The sequence below is a fragment of the Mesitornis unicolor genome, unplaced genomic scaffold (genome assembly GCF_000695765.1).
Source record: "Mesitornis unicolor isolate BGI_N332 unplaced genomic scaffold, ASM69576v1 scaffold13178, whole genome shotgun sequence".
NCBI lineage: Eukaryota > Metazoa > Chordata > Aves > Mesitornithiformes > Mesitornithidae > Mesitornis > Mesitornis unicolor.
Genome location: NW_010199843.1, coordinates 35,963 through 59,696, shown reverse-complemented (window position 1 = coordinate 59,696; position 23,734 = coordinate 35,963). Strand labels below are relative to the sequence as shown.

Below are 23,734 nucleotides of genomic sequence, written 5' to 3'. Positions count from 1 at the left end.
CCTGAATTTCACATACAACAACGAATCAGACTGATATGAGTCGTGCTTTAGTGTCACATCTAAAACTGAGTCAAAGACTAAGATTTAAGCTTGTGTGAGTGGTGAAGCTCCATATGGGAAGTGAGGACTGAGATGTCATACAGGGAGCTATCAGCACAGCTGGAAAACTGCATTCAATCCTCCTGAATTTCTCATGTGTTAACAGAGAGATTGCTTTGTCTCTGTCTATGCATTTGGTATTTTTTAGCACTGATAGGTTGCTGTTGCTCAAATCCTCCAAACGCAGTAGAGAACTCTGGGATATGCAGGACAGAGATGAGCCCTTGCCCAGTGCTAGATGGAAGATAAAGCAAAGCAAAGCCAAAGAAGCAGCATAATTGTTTGAAGTCATTACATGAACCCCTTCTGAGTTTTAGAAAAATGAAACAAAATCAGCCATTTCTAGCCAAAACTTCTTAGTCATCATTGTTTATTCATTTCTTAAAGTGGGGCTGTAAGTGAAGGGAAGTAATGTTCCTGTTCCTGCTGAGGGATCTGCATACATAAGCAAAGATAAGCAGATTGCTTAAGATTTCTGCTTCTGTAACCAGTCTGTACTGTGAATTTTTAATTTTCAGCTATCCCTCATCATCCAAATGGCATTAGGAAATTCTACCACAACTCTAAGAAAGTCTTTAAAGTAACATATTGTATGCATTTCGCCTTTTAGTTTAGTATCCGAATACAACATTAAAGTTGATGTTTTGGATAAAATATTGGATTGATTTGGATAAAATGTTGTACCTCAGCCAACTGTTGGTAAATAGATAAGCTAAATAAGATCTCTTTTTTTTCTTTTCTCCTTAACAATAGTATGTTAACACTGATCACTTGGTTACATCGGCGATGATCTTCCTGAGGCTGGTTTACCTACGATTAATTTGAAGGGAAATAGTTCTTTACCTAGAAACAGTACAAATACTGCAGAAGTTCCTATAGTCTTGACAATGTGTGTTTATGTCTGGACATAAGATTTGTTGTGAAATCAAAATAAAGACATTTTTGTAGTGGTTGCATCATGAGGTACCATGTAACAGAATTGAAGAAATGGGGAAATGGGGTCTTCTCCCCTGCAGCAATTACATCTGTGTGTTGGCCAGGCTGCTCTTTCGATGTATTGACCACTGGCCACTGCACCGACTTACTTGTTCGCTCTTGTTTTTCAGAAAAATCTTCTAGGTTTAGAGTCTGAGCAACAGGGGCAGGAGATGCTGGGATGAGAGCAGAGGCCTCAGCCGAGAGGTGGCTTCCGGCACTGTAGCCCCTGCAGCAGCGGGGAGGTGTGCACAGGGAGATGGGGGAGCAGGAGAAGGACTGAGCAGTGCTGTTCGGAGGAAAGGGAGCCATGGAGCAAGAGCACTTAAGCAGCAGCAGGTTTTAGCATTTCCTTGCACAGGAAGAAGCTGTCCTTCCCCTGCCCCGTTTCATTTCCATGCCTTGAACCATCTTACAAGGCAGTGCTGAGAGTGCTTGAGATACATTCCTTGTAAGGTCAAATGGGACAATATTTTTTTGATCCTGAAAACTATACTGACATTGTATTAGTTGCATTTGTGTTTTTGTGCTTATGTCTGCATGAGATGACAGTAAGGTTATGATAAACTCATGGCTTTGTTGTGATTAATTCTTATTTTCCCTTTGTGGCATTGCTGACAAGCTGGAGAATGATGCGGGATCCGAGTTCTTATCTCGATTGACTGCAGTGCATGTTGATTAGCTAAAAACTTTGGCAAGATGCTAGGTTTTGACAATACATGACCAGCTATTTAGCTTTCTAAAAAGCAGTTGTTAAAGAGAAGATGCATCGCAGCTTCTCAATGAATGAAAGCAATTTTTTAAAACTCATCACAAAAGTAGTGCCAATAATAAAACTGCTCAGGCTTCAGCAGCAGAGTTGCGAGCAAGAGGCGAGTGGTCTCAACACACATCTTGAAGGATTTAGTTATTTAAAGTGTGAAAGTTATTGGTTATTTAATGGCATCTGAATGGAAAACAGATTCCTTGAAACGAATGAAAATATATTATGCGCATACAGAATACTTGTAGTACAAGTAATGGAAATATCTGGTTATTAATAACAGGAGTCTGCTTGTTGTATAAACAGCGGCTGCCTTAGAATTTCAGAAATCTTGCAACAGTTCCTGCTTTAGTGAAGTATTCCAGTTTTGTGACATGCTACCGTGATATTTAAAATACTTAACAGAGAAGTCACTTTTCCTTTTTTTAACACATAAGAGAGAATTTCAAGAACTCACGCAGTCGTTCTTGGTCTCTGAATGTTTTTCCTATTCGTAAAGATTTTTTATTTTTGTAGAACACCACACACTACTTCAACTCCGTTTGTAGCATACTGTCGGCATACCACAGAAAATATCTCTGGGATGTTTTCTGCCATGGGTTCTGGATACTTTTTGACAGATTACTTCAGTCTTATTTTTTTTAATAAATGCAGCGGAACTTAATCAGTTTTGAAGCATCATATCCTGCTTAACTGACAATTAAGTCTTAACAGATGTAGTGTGAAAATCAGACTCAATGAATTTTTATCACTCTTAAATGTATTTTAATTTCTTGCAACACATGTACTTAACACAGGCAGGGATTGGTTTGTACCTAAGAAGTACAATCTGTTTTTGAAATTCCTTGGGCTGCATTCAGATACGTAGAACTGATGGGGATCCGGCGGACCCTCAGTAGACGATAGCAGGTGCCAGGAGTGCAAGTCAGGCTCCTGCCAAAATCCAGCGTGCGTTTAGCCTCACATTTCCAGCTGTTTGTAACTCTTGTGGTGCTGATGGTTCTGTGTTTTTCCTTAGGCCAATAGTGAATTTTTATTATATTACCCATATGATTTGTCCTTTTTTGAGTAATGAGGACAAATATAGATATACAGTGATTTTTTTCCCTGCGTCTTCTCATAAGAAATGTTACATTATGAGTTTTTAAAAATACTTAAGGTATCGCTTCTCTTCTAGGCAATAGCAGCAGGCGAGGTGTGCAGCCGGCTTTGGTAGATGAGAGGATCCATCCTTACTTGCCAAAGGGCTGGGGTCTCCAGGGAACAAACCTCTGAGAAGTCTCACTGCTCCCTGTTTGGAAAACACCGGCACTGATTTCCTGAGGGAGAAGCTCCCTGTGTTATGCTTTCCTTTTTACTCCACAGCCCTTAGGCACCTGCACTGGGTTATAGCACAGGTTGTGCTCAGTAGCCTTTCTCATCTCCTGTGAAAAAGAAGCAAATACTGAGCTGAAAGACTTTTTTCCATGTGTAAAACACACAGATTTATTTTGTTAGAGCCACCTGCTTGCATGACAGTGCCCTCTCTTGGGCTCACCAGCTTCATTACTGCATGGGAGAATACAACCAAAAGCCAACTTGTAGTAATCAAAGCAATCTTCCAGCGCTGTCCAGTCCATCAAAGAGCTCTGGTCCTCATAGCACCATCCATAACACCACTGAGCACCTGAGCATTCTGCTGGCTGTGTCTTTAGTTAAATACCTTTCCTTTCAGGCCTGGAAAAGGCTTGTGCACCTGAAAGCATCAGGATTTTTCAGCCATAGCTCTTGAAAGATGCCATGTTTTCCAGCAAACTCTGCCTTGGTTCCTACTAGATGTAAGGTAGTTCAGCATTGCTCCTAGGTCTAAATGCATCCTAGTTGGCTGTTGTTGGCTTTTCTGGTTAGTTTATCAGTATGTAGAAAATGTCAGTATCCTGGGACTTTGTTCACTGAGAGCTGCAATCCTACCTGACTTGAGAAAAATCTTTAAATGGGCTCTTTGAGTGGAATTTGAATATAAAACATGGCCAAGCTAGCTGCCGTCTGACTTTGTTCATTCTGTATCAGTTGTCGTTCGGCAGAGCTGATGTTTGAAGTTTTCAGAATGATACAGCTCATTTTCCCAGGTGCTGGCCTTCTTTTCTAGCCTTGAATTCATGTCCTTTGCACCAGTACCTCTGATGCTACTGGAACTACTGGAACAGTGGAGTCTCGCTGCTACATTGGTACTGGCAAGCACTCAGCATGTCATGAATCCCACCAGAGAAACTGTCAGGTGACTCTTAGCTTTTTTTTTGTTGTTCTGGTTTTGTTTTTCCTGGGGAAGAGCAAGGTGTGTTTGTTCTTAACTATGGACTGGATCCAAACAGTTGCAAGCCTGACAGAGCCGATTCTTATAATCGAGAATACTAAAATTAGTCATTTTGTCTCATGTGGATGGGCATCTGCTTTTCCTTTGGGACTGTATTTGTTTACTGTGTCTGGCAACTTCTGAACAGTCACCTGCACCCTGTCACGGCAATTATTTCGTTGTGGGTGTTTTGGTTTCACTGTCACTTTCTTGGGAGAAAATATAAAACCTCATGTTCAAAAATTTCATCTGCTTCTATGGCTTAGTTTGAATTGGCACAAGAACAAAACTATTTAGCAGAAAAGAGCGACACTTTTTGTGATGTGTATAGTGGTAAAGGCTGTCTCTGCTGTCGAAAAAGTAAGAGGGGATTTTAAACCAGTATAGTCCATTTAGAAGTACAGTGGGCAACATAAATGACTATTCTTTCACTAAAAGAAAGCCTTCTATTGTTTGCTTTTCATTTGCTACCACTTGGAGAATTGTAAAAAGCCTACTTAAAATTTGATTCACATTTCAATTCAATCTCTTTCCTCTACAGCTGAAATAAATGCTCATTTCAGGAGGACAGTCCCTATTCTTTATGTCCAGTACTGCTGTAAGGATGAAAAAGGCTGTCTGCTTAGCTGTAGCATTGCAAGAACCCTTGTATTTATTATCACAACTCACCTAAGCTAACGTGTCATGTCTTGTAATGTATTTGTATCCTCTGTGATACTTAATGGCTTAACACTTGTTTTAAGCATTTTGTGGCTGTGTGTGTCAAAATTTATCATATATATTCAAAAGGTCAGCTCCTATTTTAGCAGTTTAAAAACTTAAAATATAGACCTCTTACAAATTTTTCATAGTTCAAAATCATTTGTAACCACTGCTTATATTGGAAAATGGTGACACAGCATCTCGTGTGTTGCTTGAAAACTTCTGAAATCCAATGTAAAATTAATCGCTGTTTAAAGCCACCTGCTCTTGTGCCAACATTTCCCATTACCTAAAATGTTTTTTCTTTTGAATCTCCACTCCATGGTGCATTATAGATAATTATATCACCACTCAGCGCTGCTCTTGTTAGGTTAAGCAAACCTCAGTTTATTTTTATCTCCTCTGGCTGGGTTAGGCCATTGCTTCCACAGCTTCCTGTAGGTAGCTTTATTCAATGCTCCTCTGAATTGGATTTATTTTTGTAAAGCCAGCTTCATTTCCTGGCTCACAACACAATCTGCTGGTAATCCCTGTGGCCTAAGGGATGGAACCAGGAGCTTCTTAAATTAATATTGTTGCCGAAGCTTCTGTATTGTCACACTGCAGCTTCAGTCAAGGAGAAAAGCAGTACAAAGCAATCTTCACTGGAGCAAACCACTGCAGCTCATTGAGCCCGTGCTTCGCTCACAGTCACAACGTGCAGAACAGCTTCCAACACCATAGGTGCTTTGGTCCTTTTTTGTATGAACATGTGTCTGCCAGGCTGAGGGTAGTTATGGTAGAGGAAACTATTTTCTGTGTTCTGAGGTGAAGAAATGTTTAACATAATCATGGAATTGTGATTAAGACAGAAAAATAGAGATCACAGAATCACAGAAAGGTTTGGGTTGGAAGGGACCTCAAAGCTCATCCAGTCCAACCCCTGCCATGGGCAGGGACACCTCCCACCAGCCCAGGCTGCTCAAAGCCCAGTCCAGCCTGACCTTGAACACTGCCAGGGAGGGGGCATCCACAGCTTCCCTGGGTAACCTGTGCCAGTGTCTCACCACCCTCACAGTGAAGAATTTCTTCCTAATATCTAGTCTAAATCTCCCCTCTTCCAGTTTAAAACCAAGAACATCCTTTTAGAAGGTTATGTACAGTCAAGGGCTTGATGCCCCCAGGCAATACACACCTTTGTACAGGAACAGGAAAAATAGTTCATTTTTTTTAGTTGCTCTTGGAGGAGCAATTAGTTTGGCAAAGAAGCAGAGTATGGAGACAATGCAAGGGTAATTAGAGGCAGTGGACACAGAAGGCCACTGTACTGAAGGCTGCTACAGGTTTAATGAGAGATTAGTGGTAATTTCGATGTAAAGTGTATTTATGTATTTAGATTTACCTCCTCCATGATCTTTACTGAATAAATATTCCTGTTCTATTTCTGTTCTGAGAGACCTACTACAATGTTTCCTCTGGTGCTTGATCAGAATTCTTAAAAAAAATCTGAATATAAAATTAAAGCCAGGGTAAAGCCCAATGTCTTTCTGAGGTTTGCTTCATCAGATGATTTGGATTCAAGGGAGAAAGGTTTTGGGTTTTTTTCTGAGGAAATAAGACAATTCTAGAAAAGAGTAACTTCATTTTTTGAAAGAGACTATTGATCTGCTTTGTCCAGGTTCTTTTTTCTTTCTGCCTGACTTTTTTCTTTAGCATGTGAGGAGTTTGAAGGCCCAAGGTCAAGAGATGGCTTATCTGTGCTGCTTTTATTCAGTGTCAGCAGTTCACCCGTTATTGTAGAGGAAGTGTTCTAGTTGGTGCACAAGACTCTCTTTCCTAGTAGCAGGGAAGGCTGATGGACATCATGTCAGTAATTTATTATTAAACATAGTCTTAGCAGCAGTAATTTTTCTCTACGTTGCAGATTAACTAAACTATTTTGGCCACTGCATTAAGGCACAATTAACATCTGGTTTTAAGCTCTTCTATGATTTCTTATTACTTTAGTTCTTTCCAGTCTTTTAGGGAAGTTCTCAGACTTTTAATGATCCTGCTTCTCTTCCTATTACCGCCTTATCTCTGAATAAAGTTTTATGTACCTGTCTTCATTCTGGTATCCTGAGAACCTAACCAAAACAAGATCTCTCCATTAATCTTTCTTTGTAGCAAAAATAGGATAAACCTTTCTTAGCTTAAAATACAGGAGCATTCTGTTATCACTTACATATCCTCAGAGCCCCTGCTGTAGGAAAACTTCCCAAACATCTGTTAATTGCTGGGTGACAGATGTTAATGATGTACGAACAAATCAGACTCAGCAGGGGCTGTTACTGCTTTGCTCAGAGCTTCTCTATGGGCTTATAACAGAATGAGCTGATCTTAGAAGCAGAAACTCCTGGCTAATGTAAAGGTAAAAATGAGGATGATGTGGACCATCAGCTGAAGGAAAGCAAATCTGCCTCTGAACAACATGAGAAGGAAGAAAGAAAGAAAGAAAAGCTAAAGATTGTGATGCTTGAACCTGGAAATAAATGAAGTGGGTCTGTGCAGGATCAGACAATGCCCGAGGCAGTAGGCAGTCTTCTGTAGGAAAATTCCCAAACATGGTCATTAGAATGTCCTTATCTTCTCATGGTGGCAGTTGGAAAAAGTAATGTCATCACTGGGGTCATCTGCATTAAAATGGCCTTCCTAAAATTTTTGTATGAGGTTGCACTTCAGAGTCTTATAAGGTGAAAAGGTTCCTTCTGGAAATTCTGACTTGACAGGATCAGCTGAATTCAGCTCTGAATAGCAATTCCCTTTATCACTACTCATCTTTGTAATCTCCAGGGATCTAAAATATCTGAAGTTAAATATACAACACTGCACCTATGCCAAAAGTCTCTTCCCCTAAAATAGCACTTTTATTCTTTTTATTCCCTTATGCTGATTCACTAATCACTAATGAGAATTATTTGCAGTTATTACAATTCTGCTGAAAAGGAAAGTGATACATTAGGTTCTACTAGAATAGACATCGAGTGATTCAGTTCATCGTTTTTAACAGAAATAATCGCAAAATGGATATATTTCTTTGGTGAGTGTTTCTTCATAGTTTTCTTTCAATGGATGATATCAGAAGAGTTTGGGAGGATGAGGAACAGATGGATAATATCACAATTGCAAAAGTGCAAGTACCTCAAGTGAAAACATAGAATATTAGCAAGTGGATCCAAAATAATCATGTGTACTTTCTTTTGTTTAGATTTGCCATATGTTTTAGAAGTTCCACTTAGCCACATTCAACGCAGGTGGTAATTAATTTGCTAAAGCATTTCCAGATTTCTAATAAAGAGGGTGATTTTATCTGGTTTTGTCCTTTTACACAAATATATTTGTTGTTTCTTCAAGAAAAGTGTGCTACAAAGCAGAGGTGGATAGGAGCCACGGCTGTAAGTAGCACAGGTCAGCCCATGCAGTAACTGAACACCATCTAGGGGGTACTCACTCAATTCTTTCCTTCCTAAGGAGAAGCTATATTAATTATAATTTACAAATTTACTGTTTTGTAAGCTCAATAGCAATGCCCTCAGACATCTAGTCACTGTAAATTGCATGTTCATGAATGGGGCTTGTGTTCTGAAAGATAAGCGTAATAAGGGTCTGATTTTTTTGGTGTTTACCATGCTCTGGACAGCAAGACAGACTGTCCCAGGCCTTGAGCTTAAACATAGAGCTCTCATTAATGGAATTACCAACATATAATTTTTTCCTTTCAATATCATGCCCAAATTCACTGTTAAATCCAGTACTTGGTGCTGTCATGTCTTGACAAATACGACAAAAATGCTGTCTCTTCCTTCAGAGGTCGTTGGTGAGAACTGAAGCCAGGATACAGTCTTCAACTGCATAAGGATGTTGTTGCCTTTGATATAAGCAAGGGGGGGGAAATCCTAAAACTCCATATGAAAACTACCAACTATTGCTTGTATTTGGTGTTAGTGTAGGTTACAAAAGTACCTAAAATGATATTTCCCTATTGCAAAGTTAGTCAGGCAACTGTATTAAATGAGATGTCTTGTATTTGTAGCCCTTCTAGAAACAAACGTCTGCAAGCACATTCAAAACCCAGCTGGATGTGGTCTTGGGCAACCTGCCCCAAGTGACTCTCCTTTGAGCTTTTTCCAGTTATCACTGTGAGAAGATAAGGACGTTGTAATGACCACCAGAAAAATGCTGTATGTACTGTATTCCCTAGAATCGTTACCACTAGGAAGGAAATAAGAACAATAAGATGTTGGGAAACAGGTGTTTTTTCTGTGAAGGATGCAGGTGAAAGAGTCACGTTCTAGACATTTGATAGAAGGACAAGGCACTAGGAGAGTGAAACGGAAGCAGTGATTACCACCATCATTAGAGTAGTGCAGCAATAGAAATGGAGCATCCTGCTGATAGGATTTCCGGACCTCACAGGAGCAGTGCAGAAGGACATCAGCTATCTCTTTTTTCCCCTCTTCCAAAGACCTGACTAGGAATTGCTGGGATATGATCAACGAATTTTCCCAAACTGATACTTTTAGCAAAATTCCATTGTACTTTTCTGGTCAGCTGTCACCTCTTGGAACATTTTCTGCAATATTTCTATGAGCTTTCACTGCATATTGCTGGAGTGGAAGTAAATTAATCTTTAAAAGAAAAATTCTGTTTTAACAAAAAACAAAACATTAATGATGGTGTAAGTAATTTTGATATGTGATAGGGTGAAACAGAAAAAAAGCAAGCTACTATATAAACTGGATACAAATAGCTTTTTATATTTACAGGACTCTTGAGAACTCACTCAATTTATGTGAAATGTCAGTGCTCCCAGTTACTGACCCACTGCAGTAATTTAAACTGTCTTGATGCACTAATATGCCAGCTATTTACTGTTTGGACACAAACACTATAAATGCTCTACATCTGAACAGAATTATGGTAACAGTACTGCATTTTTCATGCTGATACCATGAATAACTTCAATTTTTTTCACGAAATATTTCCAGTTTTCATTTTTAAATGACATGAAGTCACTACATTTTATTTTTTTCTCTTCCACTAGGAATAAGCAGTATCTGCAGTACCCTGAAGTTTGTACTTGGATGAGCAAGTTTAAGACGAAGGAAACTATTTCATAAACAAAGCAGTTGAAATAATGTTGGCTTTTGAACTAAACTACAGTTTAGTGTTAATACTGTCTTTCAGATGTGTAAGCGTGTTTATGTGCACATAAACAGATGAGATAATGTGTGAACAAAAGTGTTGGGAGTCATAGGACAAAGTAGGTGATCCACGTGGTCATTTCTGGCCTCATTATCTGTAATTCTTGCAAGTTGGAGTGTTCGTTACATGTCAAAGTGCAATAAATAAAGTACACAGTTACTTCATATAATTTGGCACAGTTTGATGTGATTTGCAGTTCCTGCTTAGGGGGATAAAATGCATCAGAGCAAGAAGGTGAAAAAGATAGTCCTCTCTTTACATATATGCTCTTTTTCCCTATTCCAGGGTTAGTAAGGCAGCTTTATGCTAGTGATGAATTCCCACACAAAGGACGAATTCTTCACCTGGTGCCTCAGTTATGTTTGCTAAGACATGAATCCAATTTGTAACTGTTTACGATCTTTAATATTCAAATAGACAGAATAGCCCAGAACAGACTGTTTCAGTTGGAAGGGAACAGCAACAATCAGTGTCCAACTGCCTGACCTCTCCAAGGCTGATGGAAAATTAACGCATGTTGTTAATGTGTTCAAGGTGAGGCCTCACCAATGCTGACTATGGTGGGATTATCCCCTCTGGTGGTTGTGCTGTGGTTGGTGCACCCCAGGATGTGGTTTGCCCTCACTGCTGACTCACACTGAGCCTGCTGTTGACCAGCACCCCCAGATCCCTTTCTGCAGGGCTGTTCTCCAGCCACTCCTCTCCCAGTTTTTACTTGTGCCCAGCTCTGTCCTAGGTGCACGGTCTCGCATTTTGACTCGTTAAGTTTCCCATTAATCATTGCCCAGTGCTCCAGTCTATCTAGATCCCTCTGCAAAGCCTCTTGACCCTCAGAGAGTGAACAGCACCTCCTAGTTTGGCATCATCAGCAAACTTGCTAATGGTGCATTCAACTCCTGCATCCAGATCATTGATAAAGATACTGAACTGGACTGGCCCTAAAATTGAGCCCTGAGGAACACCACTGGCGACTGGTCACCAGCCATAAGCAACCCCACTCACTACAGCTCTTTGAGCTCTGCCCTTCAGCCAGTTCTTCACCAAGCACACTGTGAACCTGCTCATCCCACAGTTGGACAACTTGTCCAGAAGGATGCTGTGAGGGACAGTATCAGAAGCCTTAATAAAATCTAGAAAAACTATATCCACTGCCTTCGCTTCATCCGCTAGGTGGGAGACCTTATCATAGAAGGGATATCACATTAGTTAAATAGGGTGTCCCCTTCATGAACCCATGCTGACGGTTCATGATTATTCTTTAATTATTCTTTAAATGCCTTTCAATAGTATGTAGTATCATCTTTTCCATAATTTTTAAAAATACGTTAATAGCAAGAGGAGTTCTATTGAAAACATTGGACCGGTATTTGTTGAACATGGTCATCTGACTAATGGGGATGAAGAAAAAGCAGAGACATTCAATGTGGTTTTTGCCTTAGTCTTTAATAATACAGATAGGCCTTGGGCTGCCTGGTCCCCTGAGTTGGCAAGTGTGGGAACAGTGACTTTCCATTTGTGGACACTGAAATTGTAAGGGCCCAGCTGTATCAGCTGAAAGTTGACAAGTCCATGGGGCCTGATGGGACTCATCTCAGAGTTCTGAAGGACCTGCTGGATAATATAGCAGGACCCCTCTTGACCATCTTGTTCTGCTTAGTGTTTAACTGTGTCACATTTTTTCACGTGCATGTGAAAAGTAACAGTTCATCATGGTAGGGAAGATCTTCAGATATATGGAAGAATACAAACTGTAAAGGAAGTGGCTGAAGGAGATGACAGCTGCTGCAGGGGTGATGGTGACTTTATATCCAGCGCATAAGCTTAAATCAAGCCTTACACAGCAGAGTAAGAATCAATTTCTGGTGTTGTTAAGGTGTTGACCTTTTCATCTTCATTTTGATTGTGGGATGATTGATTTGCACACATTTTCATTCTGAATCCAAATTAATCTCTGCTTACAATTAAGATGCAATTTGTTCGTTGTGCATGCAGTTACATTTTAACTGCGTCATTTCATTGTTATTGTTCTTATCCTACTTTAGTTGCCCTTCTGTTCTGTGTTATATTTGTCTCTAGCCATGAAGTACATTACAGAGCCCTTAGGCCAGCTGTCATGACTTCTAGCACTGCCTAGTAGAGGAGCAGAATTAATAGTTTATCTTCATCTGTCATTAGTACCTTAATCACTAGGTTAAGGTACCTAGGTAACCACTAGGTTAAGGTACATCTATTAAGGTACATCTTCACAAAACTCCACATGGTTTTGTGGAGATGCAGGAGATGCCATCCATCCCAAAAGTCTGAACCGCGTAATGTTTTGTAGAGGTTGGCAGGCGTCATTCTCCACCCTTCTGGTCTCAGGGACGTGTATTATGGATGCAGCTTCTTCCAGGTAATCTTATTTGTCCTTTATAATACTTTATTGCTCCAATTATGAAGCCATTCTCCCTCTTGAACACCTTGTCCTTGCATCTGATTAAGTTCTTAATAAAACAGAGAATACATGCTCTTAGCACTGCTAATATCGGGCTGATAGATAGGAGGTTGGAAAAAAACAGATTAAAGCTGTAACAAATACAAAAAGCCGTCATGGTGTGAGTTATCTGGTTGTGTGCAGAAGGATTCATCTACTCAATTTAGCTATATAAAAGCTGAATGTCCCCTAAGACCAAGTGATTATAGCATCTCTTTAAGGTTAGCAGAAGGAAACAGGTAAATCCGAGGCTGGTGTTAGACACCTATCTCAACTGGGAATAAATTGCTCATTTGCTGTGTCTGTTTCTCTCCTTTGGCTGTAAAGGGAGCCTGGGGTCATTTGTCAGGATGAGGTTTGTAGACAGAGATAGTATCTTTTATTAGACCAGCTGCTCTAAGTTGGAAAAATTAGACAAGCTTTTGGGCATATGAGCTCTTCTTCAGATCCGAAATAGGAGCAGCAGATTTCCAAGTTAATTATAAACCCTTTTCTACGTATGTCCTTACACCATCATAGTTACAGCAGAGTACCATGGAGATCGCTACCTCAGATTTAGGCATCTAATTTTTAGACATCTAAATGAAGCCAGAGGAGCCAAGCATGAGGTGCTTATTTGGGCGTTTATGGCCCTGCATTTCACATGACACATTTTTCCTCCAGATGCTGCCTCTAGCCCTGAGCCCAGACCCACCCAGAGGCCTGGCAGCCTCTCCTGCTGGAGAGATACTCCTGTGCGATTGGGCTCTCTGCTTGGCTTCTTGCTGCTGATGTGTGACACGTGAAGTTTTAACTCGCATCTCGTGCTCCTTTTACAGCTGAGGGCTGCCATGAACACGTACTGTCTGGGAGCAAGTTGCTTTCCCTGGATAATACCTAAGGAGAAGTCCCAGTGAGGACTGAGCTGCTCACGTGCTCTGTAGTGAGCACCACAAAGTCTGGTTTTACCCTGATATCTGTGGTTATTTTGGAAGTCCTGGCACTGCTGGTGACTCAGTGCCATGATCTCTTTAACAAGTTTTGAAAACTGGTTTATCTTAATTTTTGAGTCTGTTTCAGTTTCCTAAAAGATTGTATCATCCTTTGATGTTTTCTCCCTGCATCAGCATCCCACCCTTTTTACCCCGGGCTGCCTTACTCACAGAGAAACCTCCCGGTATTGATGGGCTCTGATGCAACTGCTCTTCTGAAATGGAGATTTGCCAGCACTGGCCTAGGCCCAGCACTCTGTGTTTCTCGTTTCCTCAGAGGAACGATTGCTCTAAATAAAGAAGGGCAGATGCAAAGCTTGTTTTGTAAAGCACATCAGAAGCTTCTATTATTGCAAATTGCCTTTTCCACTGGGCATACTTGGATTTTAATTCAGGTGGTTCAATTCACTAACTTGTGTGATTGAAATTACTTTTATCAGTTTTCTTCCAATGGAGCAATGCAGTAGTTCAGTAAAAGCTTTCTAGCTGAAGTGGATTCTTAATTCCTTTAAATGGCATGCTCATTTATTATTCAGATATTGGTTTCCCAGGAGCTATCATAGCAATCTGACCACTTGGTTTGTCATGCTTTCAAAAAGCCTTAATTTTTTTTGCCATCCTTGGCTTATCTCCAGTATCACCAATGTTTCAAAAAGAGGCCTTAAAGAACTAATTACCAGTTTGAATTTTTGCCCTTTAAGTTATTGGTTTCATTAGCAGTAAATACTTTATAAATGCATAGAAGAGCTTTAAAGAGCTGAGAACGTAAATAAGGTGGGTAAGCAAAGGACACCTTGTTGAGATAAGGTACTTGTCCAGTATCATACAAAATATCAGAGAGGGCGCTGGGAATGAAGTACAAGCTGTTGAATTCTAGTGATCTTCTACTTTAGGCTAATTTCAACAAAAATTTTAATAGGGTCTCCCCAAGGAAATCAATATACACAATTCTTACCTAACCCAGCTCACCAGGGCGCAGGGACAGGTGCTCAGAGTTCAGCTTGTGTGAAAGGTGGCAGCTAAAGGGGAGAAATACAAACTCTTGTCCCCACAGCAAGCAAAGGCCTGTAAAGGCCACGACTTGAGCTGCACACAGTGGGTTTGGGTTTTAAAATGCCCTGATCCTGTCCACAGATTACAGCTGCGCTGAAATCCCATCCAGCTTAAAAGGTTTTTTCGCTCATCATTTTGCAGAATCAGTTTGGTCAGACTCTAACATACTGGGCGAGGGTCAGTTTCTGCCCCGACTGACTGCACCAGGGGCTGCTGCTACAACAGAAGAGGAAAAAAGGCAGGAGGGAAAGGGACAGATTGAGAGACAAAGACATTTCTCCTTTTCTGAGTGGTAAATGTGGCAGAGTAATAAATGTGGGGCCTTTTAATCATGTTCTTCTTGAATGGGCTTCAAAATCAGATTTACTCACCTAGTCAAACTAAAATAGCATGCAGATGTCAGAAAGCATGTGTACCAGTAGGCCAGCAATTCTTCTGAAAAAACCTGACATTTGGGATACTAGTGTTATTTTTCATATTGCTTTTTGTGTAAAGTATTAGAATACAATCTTACAATAATGTAATAATTTAAACTGTGGAATTAGTTTCCTCCAATAATTATTTGAATATTTTCTAAGAATTAATTTGAGTTATATTCTATTGGTACTGTCACCATATAAAATCATCTGTGAAGACTCAAATCTCAATTTTCACTTGGAAACATTAGCTGCTTTTATTGTAGCACTCAAAATATTCCTTGAATACTAATTTAGCTCTTGATGCTTATTCTCTGCATTTATTCACCTCCTAACAATGAGATCCCTTTAAACACCAACAAGGAACGCTCTGTTAATATTGCACACTACCGTATCAAATGTGCAGCCCTGTGAGGAACCAGGTCTTTTAATGGGCTGTCTACAATAATTAGGAAAAGAAGGTTAAGTCCTCTTTGCAGAAAATGCCCCGCAAAGGTATGAAGAGTTGTAGCCAGTTTGTACACCACAAAAACCCACCCCAACCCTCCTCCTTTCTATCAATTAAATCTTGGTGCTGTCATTCCTGATACACAACTACAAATATATCAGGATCCAAGTCTCTCTCTGAGGAATACAGGCAATGGTTATAATTATTAGGAACTATTTCATCTAATACGTAAAAGATCTGTAAGATGCACTTTTCTATAGTTTTATTCTTTTACCTTAATAGATTTTTCCTAATAGGTAAATCAATGACATATTAGAAAACTTGCCTGTAAAGTAAGCCTTACTTCAGTATCAGGAAAAGAAAATTGGCATTTTTATCATTTTGAACTTGAATGAATGATAAGAAAACCAATTTTTTTTCCTACAGACCTGCCAAGACTGTGATAGAATTCTGGCTTAAAGGACAACGAGTATTTTCAAGGGTCTCTATCTCTACATTTTACAGACACTATCATCTAATTCTCACAGTCTATAGCGGATCCATGAAACAGCAGTGAGGTGCAGACACATCTTTCATAGACAAAAAGCCAGTTTAGCTTTTTAATTTGAATGAATATTGAGTCTACTTAGAGGCACACAAATTCTGTGCCGTTTGCCAAGAAAGTTGGCTGACAACTGTAATTAAGAAAACACTGCCAAGGGCAGCTATGTCAGCCTTAATTTGCCCTGGGCAAATCTGGGTATTTTGTCACATACGCTTCTTACAATAGAAGTGTTTCCATCATCTATCAGATTTTTACACTAAGATGTTGAATGGACCCGACATGAATGTCGGGATTAACATGAGGAAAGAGCTGAATTAAACAAGTACCTGCTTGCACTCAGTAACACCCATTTACACCTGTATAGCTCAGGAAAGGCTTAGATCTGACAAAAGACGGTTGGAGCCAAAGAATGAACAAAATCACTAAGACCAACCATTATAACGACAATTATCAAATACCAAAGAGGAAGTAGAGAAGTTACTATGATCTGCAAGAAAGCATAATTTTACACGTCTGCAAGATTGCTCCATTTTTGTAATGTGGAAATGAAAACTAATTTTTGAAACAATCTTTCTCCTCAGCATTATCTTCAAATGAGATATATGTATAAATGTATAAAATAGCTACCATTTCCTAGGAGGAAAACAAACTCCAATCATTTTTATCAGCAAAGTCACAGAGATAGTTTGACCAGGATCTCTTTTTAGGACCACTTCAGGTGGACACAGTGATAAACAACTAAAAAAATAAATAAATTTATCCTCAAACTTTAATAATTTTAGATGGCAACCACTGCTATCTTTGCTGAGGAGCTTGGCAAGTTCAAAGTCATACTGGGGCATGAAGAAACCATTTGGTTTTTTCCTGAGAAAACAAAAGAACACCTCGTCCTGCCCCTCGCCATGTCCTGGGGTGATGGGACCATCCTCCTCTTCTGCCGTGCACCAAGGGGTTCCTCTCCTCCACCAGCCCTTCCACCCATGCCAAGGTTCCCCAGTCAAGGGTAGCATGAGCACCTCTGTATCGTTCTTGTTACTGTCTTTTCCTCTCCAAAATAGGTCGCTTGGCCCGTCAACTTCTTGGAGGTCCTCTGAAAGGTGGCCATAGCTGAATGCTATGAGGGCAGATGTCGATGGCTGCCACAGCCATTTGTATCAGCTCTAGGCAGTTGCAGTTGTGGCTCTGCTGGCTGGTGAAAACAGAATCCACACATCTGCAATGGATTTTCCTTCCCTTTCTTAATTTTTATCATGGTAGGGTAATTCTCTTTGAGGATACATTCTCTAAAGCTGGGCAGCTGAAGTGTTTCAGAGTTACTGTGCTGAATACAACATGAAGAAGAGAAACACAGAGTTAATCAAGTGTAGAGCCTCACAGTCTTGGCCAAGTAGCATCTTTGCTGTAGCTCCCAGTGCTTTCTCCTTACCTTGCATTATCCATGCCTTTGCTATTCCAGCTCGCAGAGTTCACCTTGTCTCCCTTCATCATCCTCCTGGAAGCTGGCAAAAGGCTACTGCCCAGTACACTGCTGAGGTAGCAGTTGCCGTCTCAGGTATTGGGACCACCAGGAGAACGGAATGAGTGGAGCCACTGTTAACCAAAGAAGGGTGGTTTCAATAGAGACAACAACTATGGAAAGCATTTCCAGTGAAAATCATTTCAGAGTGATTTTTCCCTTTTTTCTTTCAGATGCTGTTTTTCACAAACCTACAGCCTGACTCATTCCCTCCTATAAGGCTTCTCACTATGTGGGTCTCGCAGAGCCAAAAGTGCTGCTGTAGTTTAATTCCACATTGAAATGCGCTGTACAGAGGCAGTGACATTTCAAAACTGAGGTTTGAATCACTTAATTTGCTCAATGGCCATTCATTAAAATGCACTGCAGTAGTGCAGTGTTGAACTGTGGTGTTTCATCGCACCGCTCAGGACTTGGCCTTACTGGATGTAGTGATTTGTGCCTGTTCTCCCAGACTGTGACTAGTATGACTTCTTTAATCTCAAATGAGGCAAAATAAAGGATTTCATATGTCCTTTGAGCTAGAAGGTGTTTAGCTATCTAGCTTTACATATATGGGTGTAAATATATATACATGCTTCCGCACAAAAATGTTTTCATCCACGGTAACAGGTGGCGCTGACAACACCTGTTGCTGGGGTCACTCAACACTCCAGTATTAAAACCCTAATTTTAGTTACTTATAACTTTTGTCAAACTTAAACATTTGGGTTGAAATGTTATGTGCCAGGTGTCTGCCTTAGGCTGATTTGGGGGGTGGGGATGGGAGAGGAATTTATCGGCAAAACTGTTACTGCCAGTCCAGGGAGCAGAAGCCAGGGCACTGCTTTGCCTGTGCTGAAAAATCAACTATTGCTGGGTGAGATGTTCCAGCAGCTTCCCTCACCCAAAGCCAGAAGTTACCAGCAGAGACCTTCTGCATCTGTGTGTGTCTTTTGCAAGCATTATGGAAATTCACTGTTTTACTGAGAATGTACCTCTGTCTGGCTAAAATTATGGGCCTCTGAAAGTGCTTGGTAGAACTTTGTTGCAGCTGCCCACCAGGCTGTCTCCATCATACCCATTTCAAGCAGCAGTGCTGCGCTGATGATCCTTGGGGTGCAAGATGTCCATGAAGTAGTAGAGCAAGCTTTGGAGCCTGAGCATGGAGCAAAGTGGGCTCCTGCCCATAGGGGCATCAGTCCTTGGAGCAAATGCAAGCGCCTTGGCTTGGGCTTACACAGTGTGAGTAAATGGGAGGGAATAGCTGGCTGGGATCTAGAGGGACTGGTGGTGAAGGAAGGCGGCAATGGGCTGGGAATGGCTAGAAGGGAGGACACAGGGCTGTAAGAACTGTATGAGGAGAAATGCTGAGGAGGCAGAGTGGTGTGGTAGGGAAGATCTAGGTCTGGGAAGGATTGGCGTGCAGCTCCTGCCAGTCCATGACCACACGATTTCTGTAGTCCCTGCCTAACCAGCTGAAACACTCTCCTAATAATACACCACAGCTCTTCAAATGGTGATACACAGAAGTACAACCTATGCTGCTGCCAGTGGTTACCCTATTCAGGTGTATAGACTTGAACCTACTAATAAACACTTAGGAGTTTGCATGGTTTCATCTGATGCTGTTTCAGGAGGCAGAGTTGTTCAATTTATTTCTGCTTGATAGAAACATCAACATTTTCATTCTTTTTTTCTCTTCTCAAGTATTCCTTAGCCATTGTATACTCAACCTGCACTGGAAGGGTTATTATGTATGCGTGCAAATCCCTTTGTAAATGCTACAGTTGTTTCTTACTGTATAATCTTGCTTTGGAATCTGTATTACATTTGTAGCTCACAGTACACAAAATCACACGAGTAAGTCAGTCAGAGAGACCAAATTGGGCTGTAGTTTCATCTTGGTTGCAAGAACATTTGAACAGACTGCTCATATTATTTTAAGTGTTGTCTTTTCTTGATTGTTGTGGGAATTAGAAACAAACTGCCTGTTGCAAAATATTCTGTTTCAGATTAGCTAGCATTTTCCCATAAAAATCTGAAGAAATGCTTCAGAATCTGATCAAAGTCTAAAGTCAGTTTGTTATTGAATGATGATTTTTTTTTACTATAGGTAAAGCCTCAGCCAAGAAGCTGACAAAAAAGGTAAGCAAAATGTTCCTTTCCTTCTTCAAAAGAACTCGCATTCTTTCTGTTGCTCAATAGACTGGACAGATTTCTCTTTCAAAACTGGCTTCATATATTTTCTTGTTTGTGTCTTTAAAGGAGGTGGATTCTGCACTGCTGTGTGTTGCCAAAGCCAAACCAGGACCGACCTTTTTTAGAGAACTTGGTGATAAAGGTAATGAGCACTTTTGATACTGAAAAATACATCTTGCTTTTTATCTCATCACAGAATCAGAGAATCATTTAGGTTGGAAAAGACCTTTAAGATCATCAAGTCCAACCGCTAACCTAGCACTGCCAAGTCCACCACCAAACCATGTCCCTGAACACCACATCTCCACGTCTTTTAACTACCTCCAGGGATGATGACTCCTCCACTTCCCTGGGCAGCCTGTTGCAATGCTTTATAACCCTTTCAGTGAAGATTTTTTCTTAATATCTAATCTAAACCCCCCCTGGCACAACTTGAGGCCATTTCTTCTTGTGCTATTACTTCTTACTTGGGAAAAGAGACCAACACTCACCTCACTACAACCTTAGGTAGAGTTGTACCTTAGAGAGTGGTAAGGTCTCCCCTGAGCCTCCATTGTATGGTATGAATTTAATGTATTTTTAAAGAAGGTTTCATGGATTTTACTTCGTCCTCATCTCTCCAGAAGCTGCCTCCTTGGCAAATCTCTCAGTTACGCAAGAGAGAATAAAGAGGTGTGGCTGGGAATTGAAAACCTTTTGAGGTGCAGGAGGAGACATGAAAGAAATCGGAAAGCCTTGGAGAAGAGAAAGGGGCTAAAGGGATGACTTCAGCACAAAATGAACCTTTAAGACTTGCTAATAAGCTGCTGTTTCATTATATAACTTAAATGCATGGAAACTAAGAGTAAAAATAAAATTTGCGTCTAGTTATGTAAAGTGGCATCCCTGATTCCAAGAGCAGTTGAACTTATTTCTCCCTCTTCAGGAGCTTGGTGGCCCTTCACAGCACCGATGTGCTTCAGTTTCTTTTCACCCGTCACTTCCACCTTATATTGGGCTACACAAAGAGGAAACTCTGACAGCTAGGATATTGTTTGTATAACAACAGGGAATTAAAGAACACCAAATAAACACCTCATTAACATAGATTAATTAAAGGGAGAAAACAAACAAGAGGATCAAGGAAAGCAAATAGATGAGTAATTAACCATTTCACCAGTAACAAAGACTGAAATCCCCAGACTAATGAGAAAGACTGACAGCGTCTATTCACAAACCTTCTGTATGGTAGAGTTCAGCCTGAGTGCCTTATCCTGTGGACATTTCTGGAACATTAAGCTGGCTTTGCACTGCTGCAGTTCCTTGGCAATGCAGCAAATCCCTGGGCACGGCTTGCAGCCCTTGATTGCAGCCCGTGGCATTTTGCCTTGCCCTTGGGCCTCACAGCTTCTTCTGCTTGCAATTCACTTCTTGCATCCTTGTGTAGAAAACCAGGAATCCACCAACAGAAAGTGAAAACACAGCAAATCAGTGCAGCCGCCTTTTATTGCACCTCTCCCAGCAACTGCTTGGCAGAAATTGGGCTGGGTGAGAACGCGCAGCCTGACGCTGCGTTCTGACCAAGGCATTGATCTCCCCTTGCTTAGGACTGTGGGGCCGCATACTCTGTCCTTCAAAGGTCAGGTAGGAGTTTGAGATGATGCAGGGACATTCGGTGCAGTCATCCATATGTCTCCACAACACATGGAGTTTTTACAGTTTTTGGTCATGATGCCGCTTTAGTGATTTGGATGCTTTTGCTTTGAGATGCATTATTATTACATTCTTTAAATGTAAATATTTAGGCCTTAAATATTGCTTTTACAAGTACCAGAATGATGAATCTACACCTGTTCCACTGTTTAGATGAGATTATTTTAACTACCTTCAAATTGCAATTTAAATATCAAGTAGAGGGAAAACTCTCATCAGTCCAGTTTGTGAAACATAACGCTAGGGGATTCTGCCTTCTAGTGGGCAGTTTTAAAACTCATGTCATATTTTGTGGATATACTACAGCAATGTACTGTCAGCATTTGCTATAAAATCTGAGGGTAAAGTTTTCCAGGGAAGGATAGGGAAGGTTCATTTAGTGTGAGTAAATGAGAGTATTTTGCCAATCCTAACTGCAGATCCTTGGCTGCAAGCATGCTGAGTCATTCAACACTGTGTGAAGCTTTTATCGTTTAAATTTTGCTTGGATATCAATATTATTTTCTGTGTTGGCTTTTTTTTATTTGTTTCATTGCATCTTTTAATTTGAGTAACTTTGTAATGATTACAGTAGAATAAAAAGAAAATTACCGAAATATTTAATTTATTTTATGGATAAGATAAATTGGCCATTCACTGCAGGTAGTAAAATGACAATAAAATTAAAAGAATTCTTATGGAAATTAGTCCATCAGTTAAAAAAAATCTTATCTCAAATTATTTTAATATTTAGTATCAGTCTGCCAGAAAATGTCAGACAGGCTGTGCATTTGCTTTAAGGCACTGAGACAGGTTCTAAAAAACAATCAATTTTTTTTTACATATTTTTATTCTATTTACCTATTTCACTATGACAGCTTTTCAATCAGTTTATGCTAAGATGATGAAAACAGAATTGGTGTCTCACTCCTTCCATGTCTTGCAAGACTCTTCCGTCCAGCCCTCTGCAATTTGAGCAGTTAGAGCCATCATGCATCCCTTCAGCCAGTAAGCGGAGTGTTGTCTTTAAATTGGTCTTTTCTTTACATCCTTCCATCTCCATATAGATTTTGCAGATTTTTTTCTGCAAGATTTTGTAAGGTGCAATGTTCCCTGTCCGTCCATATAGCTAAAACTCTCCAGGCAGTCAGCATTTTGTGTATCAGTTATTACTTTTTTTTTCCTCCAACTTTAACAAACACAATCTGCCATGTTAATATCCTTTCAAATGCTTTGATAAAGGTATTTTTCTTACATGACGCCTTTGAATGTGTCATCTCTTCTTTGGTATACCAACACTGGGTGCTCCTTGTAGACTATGCTGTACATCTCCAGACAGCCCCAAGGCAGATGATGGTGTCCTTCATTGCTTGGTGGTTAAATTTTTGGGCAGAAATCTCTGTGCCAATACCATTTTAGTCCATGACTGCGAGGTGTTTTCTATATGGACTGGAAAAGTTACCTCCTTGTCTTCCTTATATTGTTCCTTTAAACATTCTTTTGCTGTGTCACACACAATAAAAAATTAGGGAGCAGGAATCTTGATCACTGCCCATCACACTATTTCCTTGATTTCTTTTCCTCCCCCATTCATTTCTATGCATTTTTTTTACCTTGCCTTTTACTTAGGTGCATAAGCTGAAAGAATGGAGTAGGAGTTCTTTCTCCGTTTGTTTGGTTTTGAATTTGTAGAAATCCTGGACTCTTTGGGAACATGACTCCAAGTTTTACAGTGAAGCAAATAATAATTTACATTATTGCAATGGCAATAACCCCAGAACTTGTAAACAAAATTGAATCTTAGAGATGAAAGTATTTTTTTATTTCTACAGTGTATTGTATGACTGTAGTGCTATGCTGGTTTACACTTGATAATAGGGTGAATAGCCCTATTATGATGGAGAGGAAAGCTGAGATATGGAACCAGAGTGAGTTGGCAGCAGGATAGCATTAGAGCTGTCTTTAGCTAAGACTTGTTCTCAGTGTTTCATACACTTGCATTCAGCAATTTAGTATTTCTAAACTTTAGTACTTAAAACTTAAAGTGTTAAGTCACTATCTGAGGTCAAATACAAATGCTGTTGGCTCTGCATAGTAATTTATCATAAGTTAATTGTTTATCACTGAAGCTGGAGTGAATTCCTTATCTATCAATTAACCAAATATAAATTATAATAAATAGTTTATCTTTGCACAGGTAGCCATGTTTGAACTTCATTATTTTAAGCAGCTTCAGCATTATACAATGTTTAGCTCATAAGTTAAAAGCAGCTCAGTTATTTTGAAAGGTGATTTATAAAATAGCCCTTTACATTATTTCTCCAAACAGTATTGCAGGGCAGATGGTTCAGACTCTGTCGTTTAACC

At 40.1% G+C, this 23,734-nt stretch overlaps 1 protein-coding gene across 1 annotated transcript in view; it reads left to right on the top strand.

Moving 5' to 3' along the window:
• Positions 1-23,734, top strand: part of MICU2 (mitochondrial calcium uptake 2) — a 59,348-nt gene that overhangs the window by 8,026 nt on the left and 27,588 nt on the right. Inside the window, exons 3-4 of the mRNA XM_010189568.1 lie at positions 19,611-19,642; positions 19,763-19,838. Coding sequence (XP_010187870.1) covers positions 19,611-19,642; positions 19,763-19,838 — 108 coding nt within the window. The remainder of the gene's footprint in view (positions 1-19,610; positions 19,643-19,762; positions 19,839-23,734) is intronic.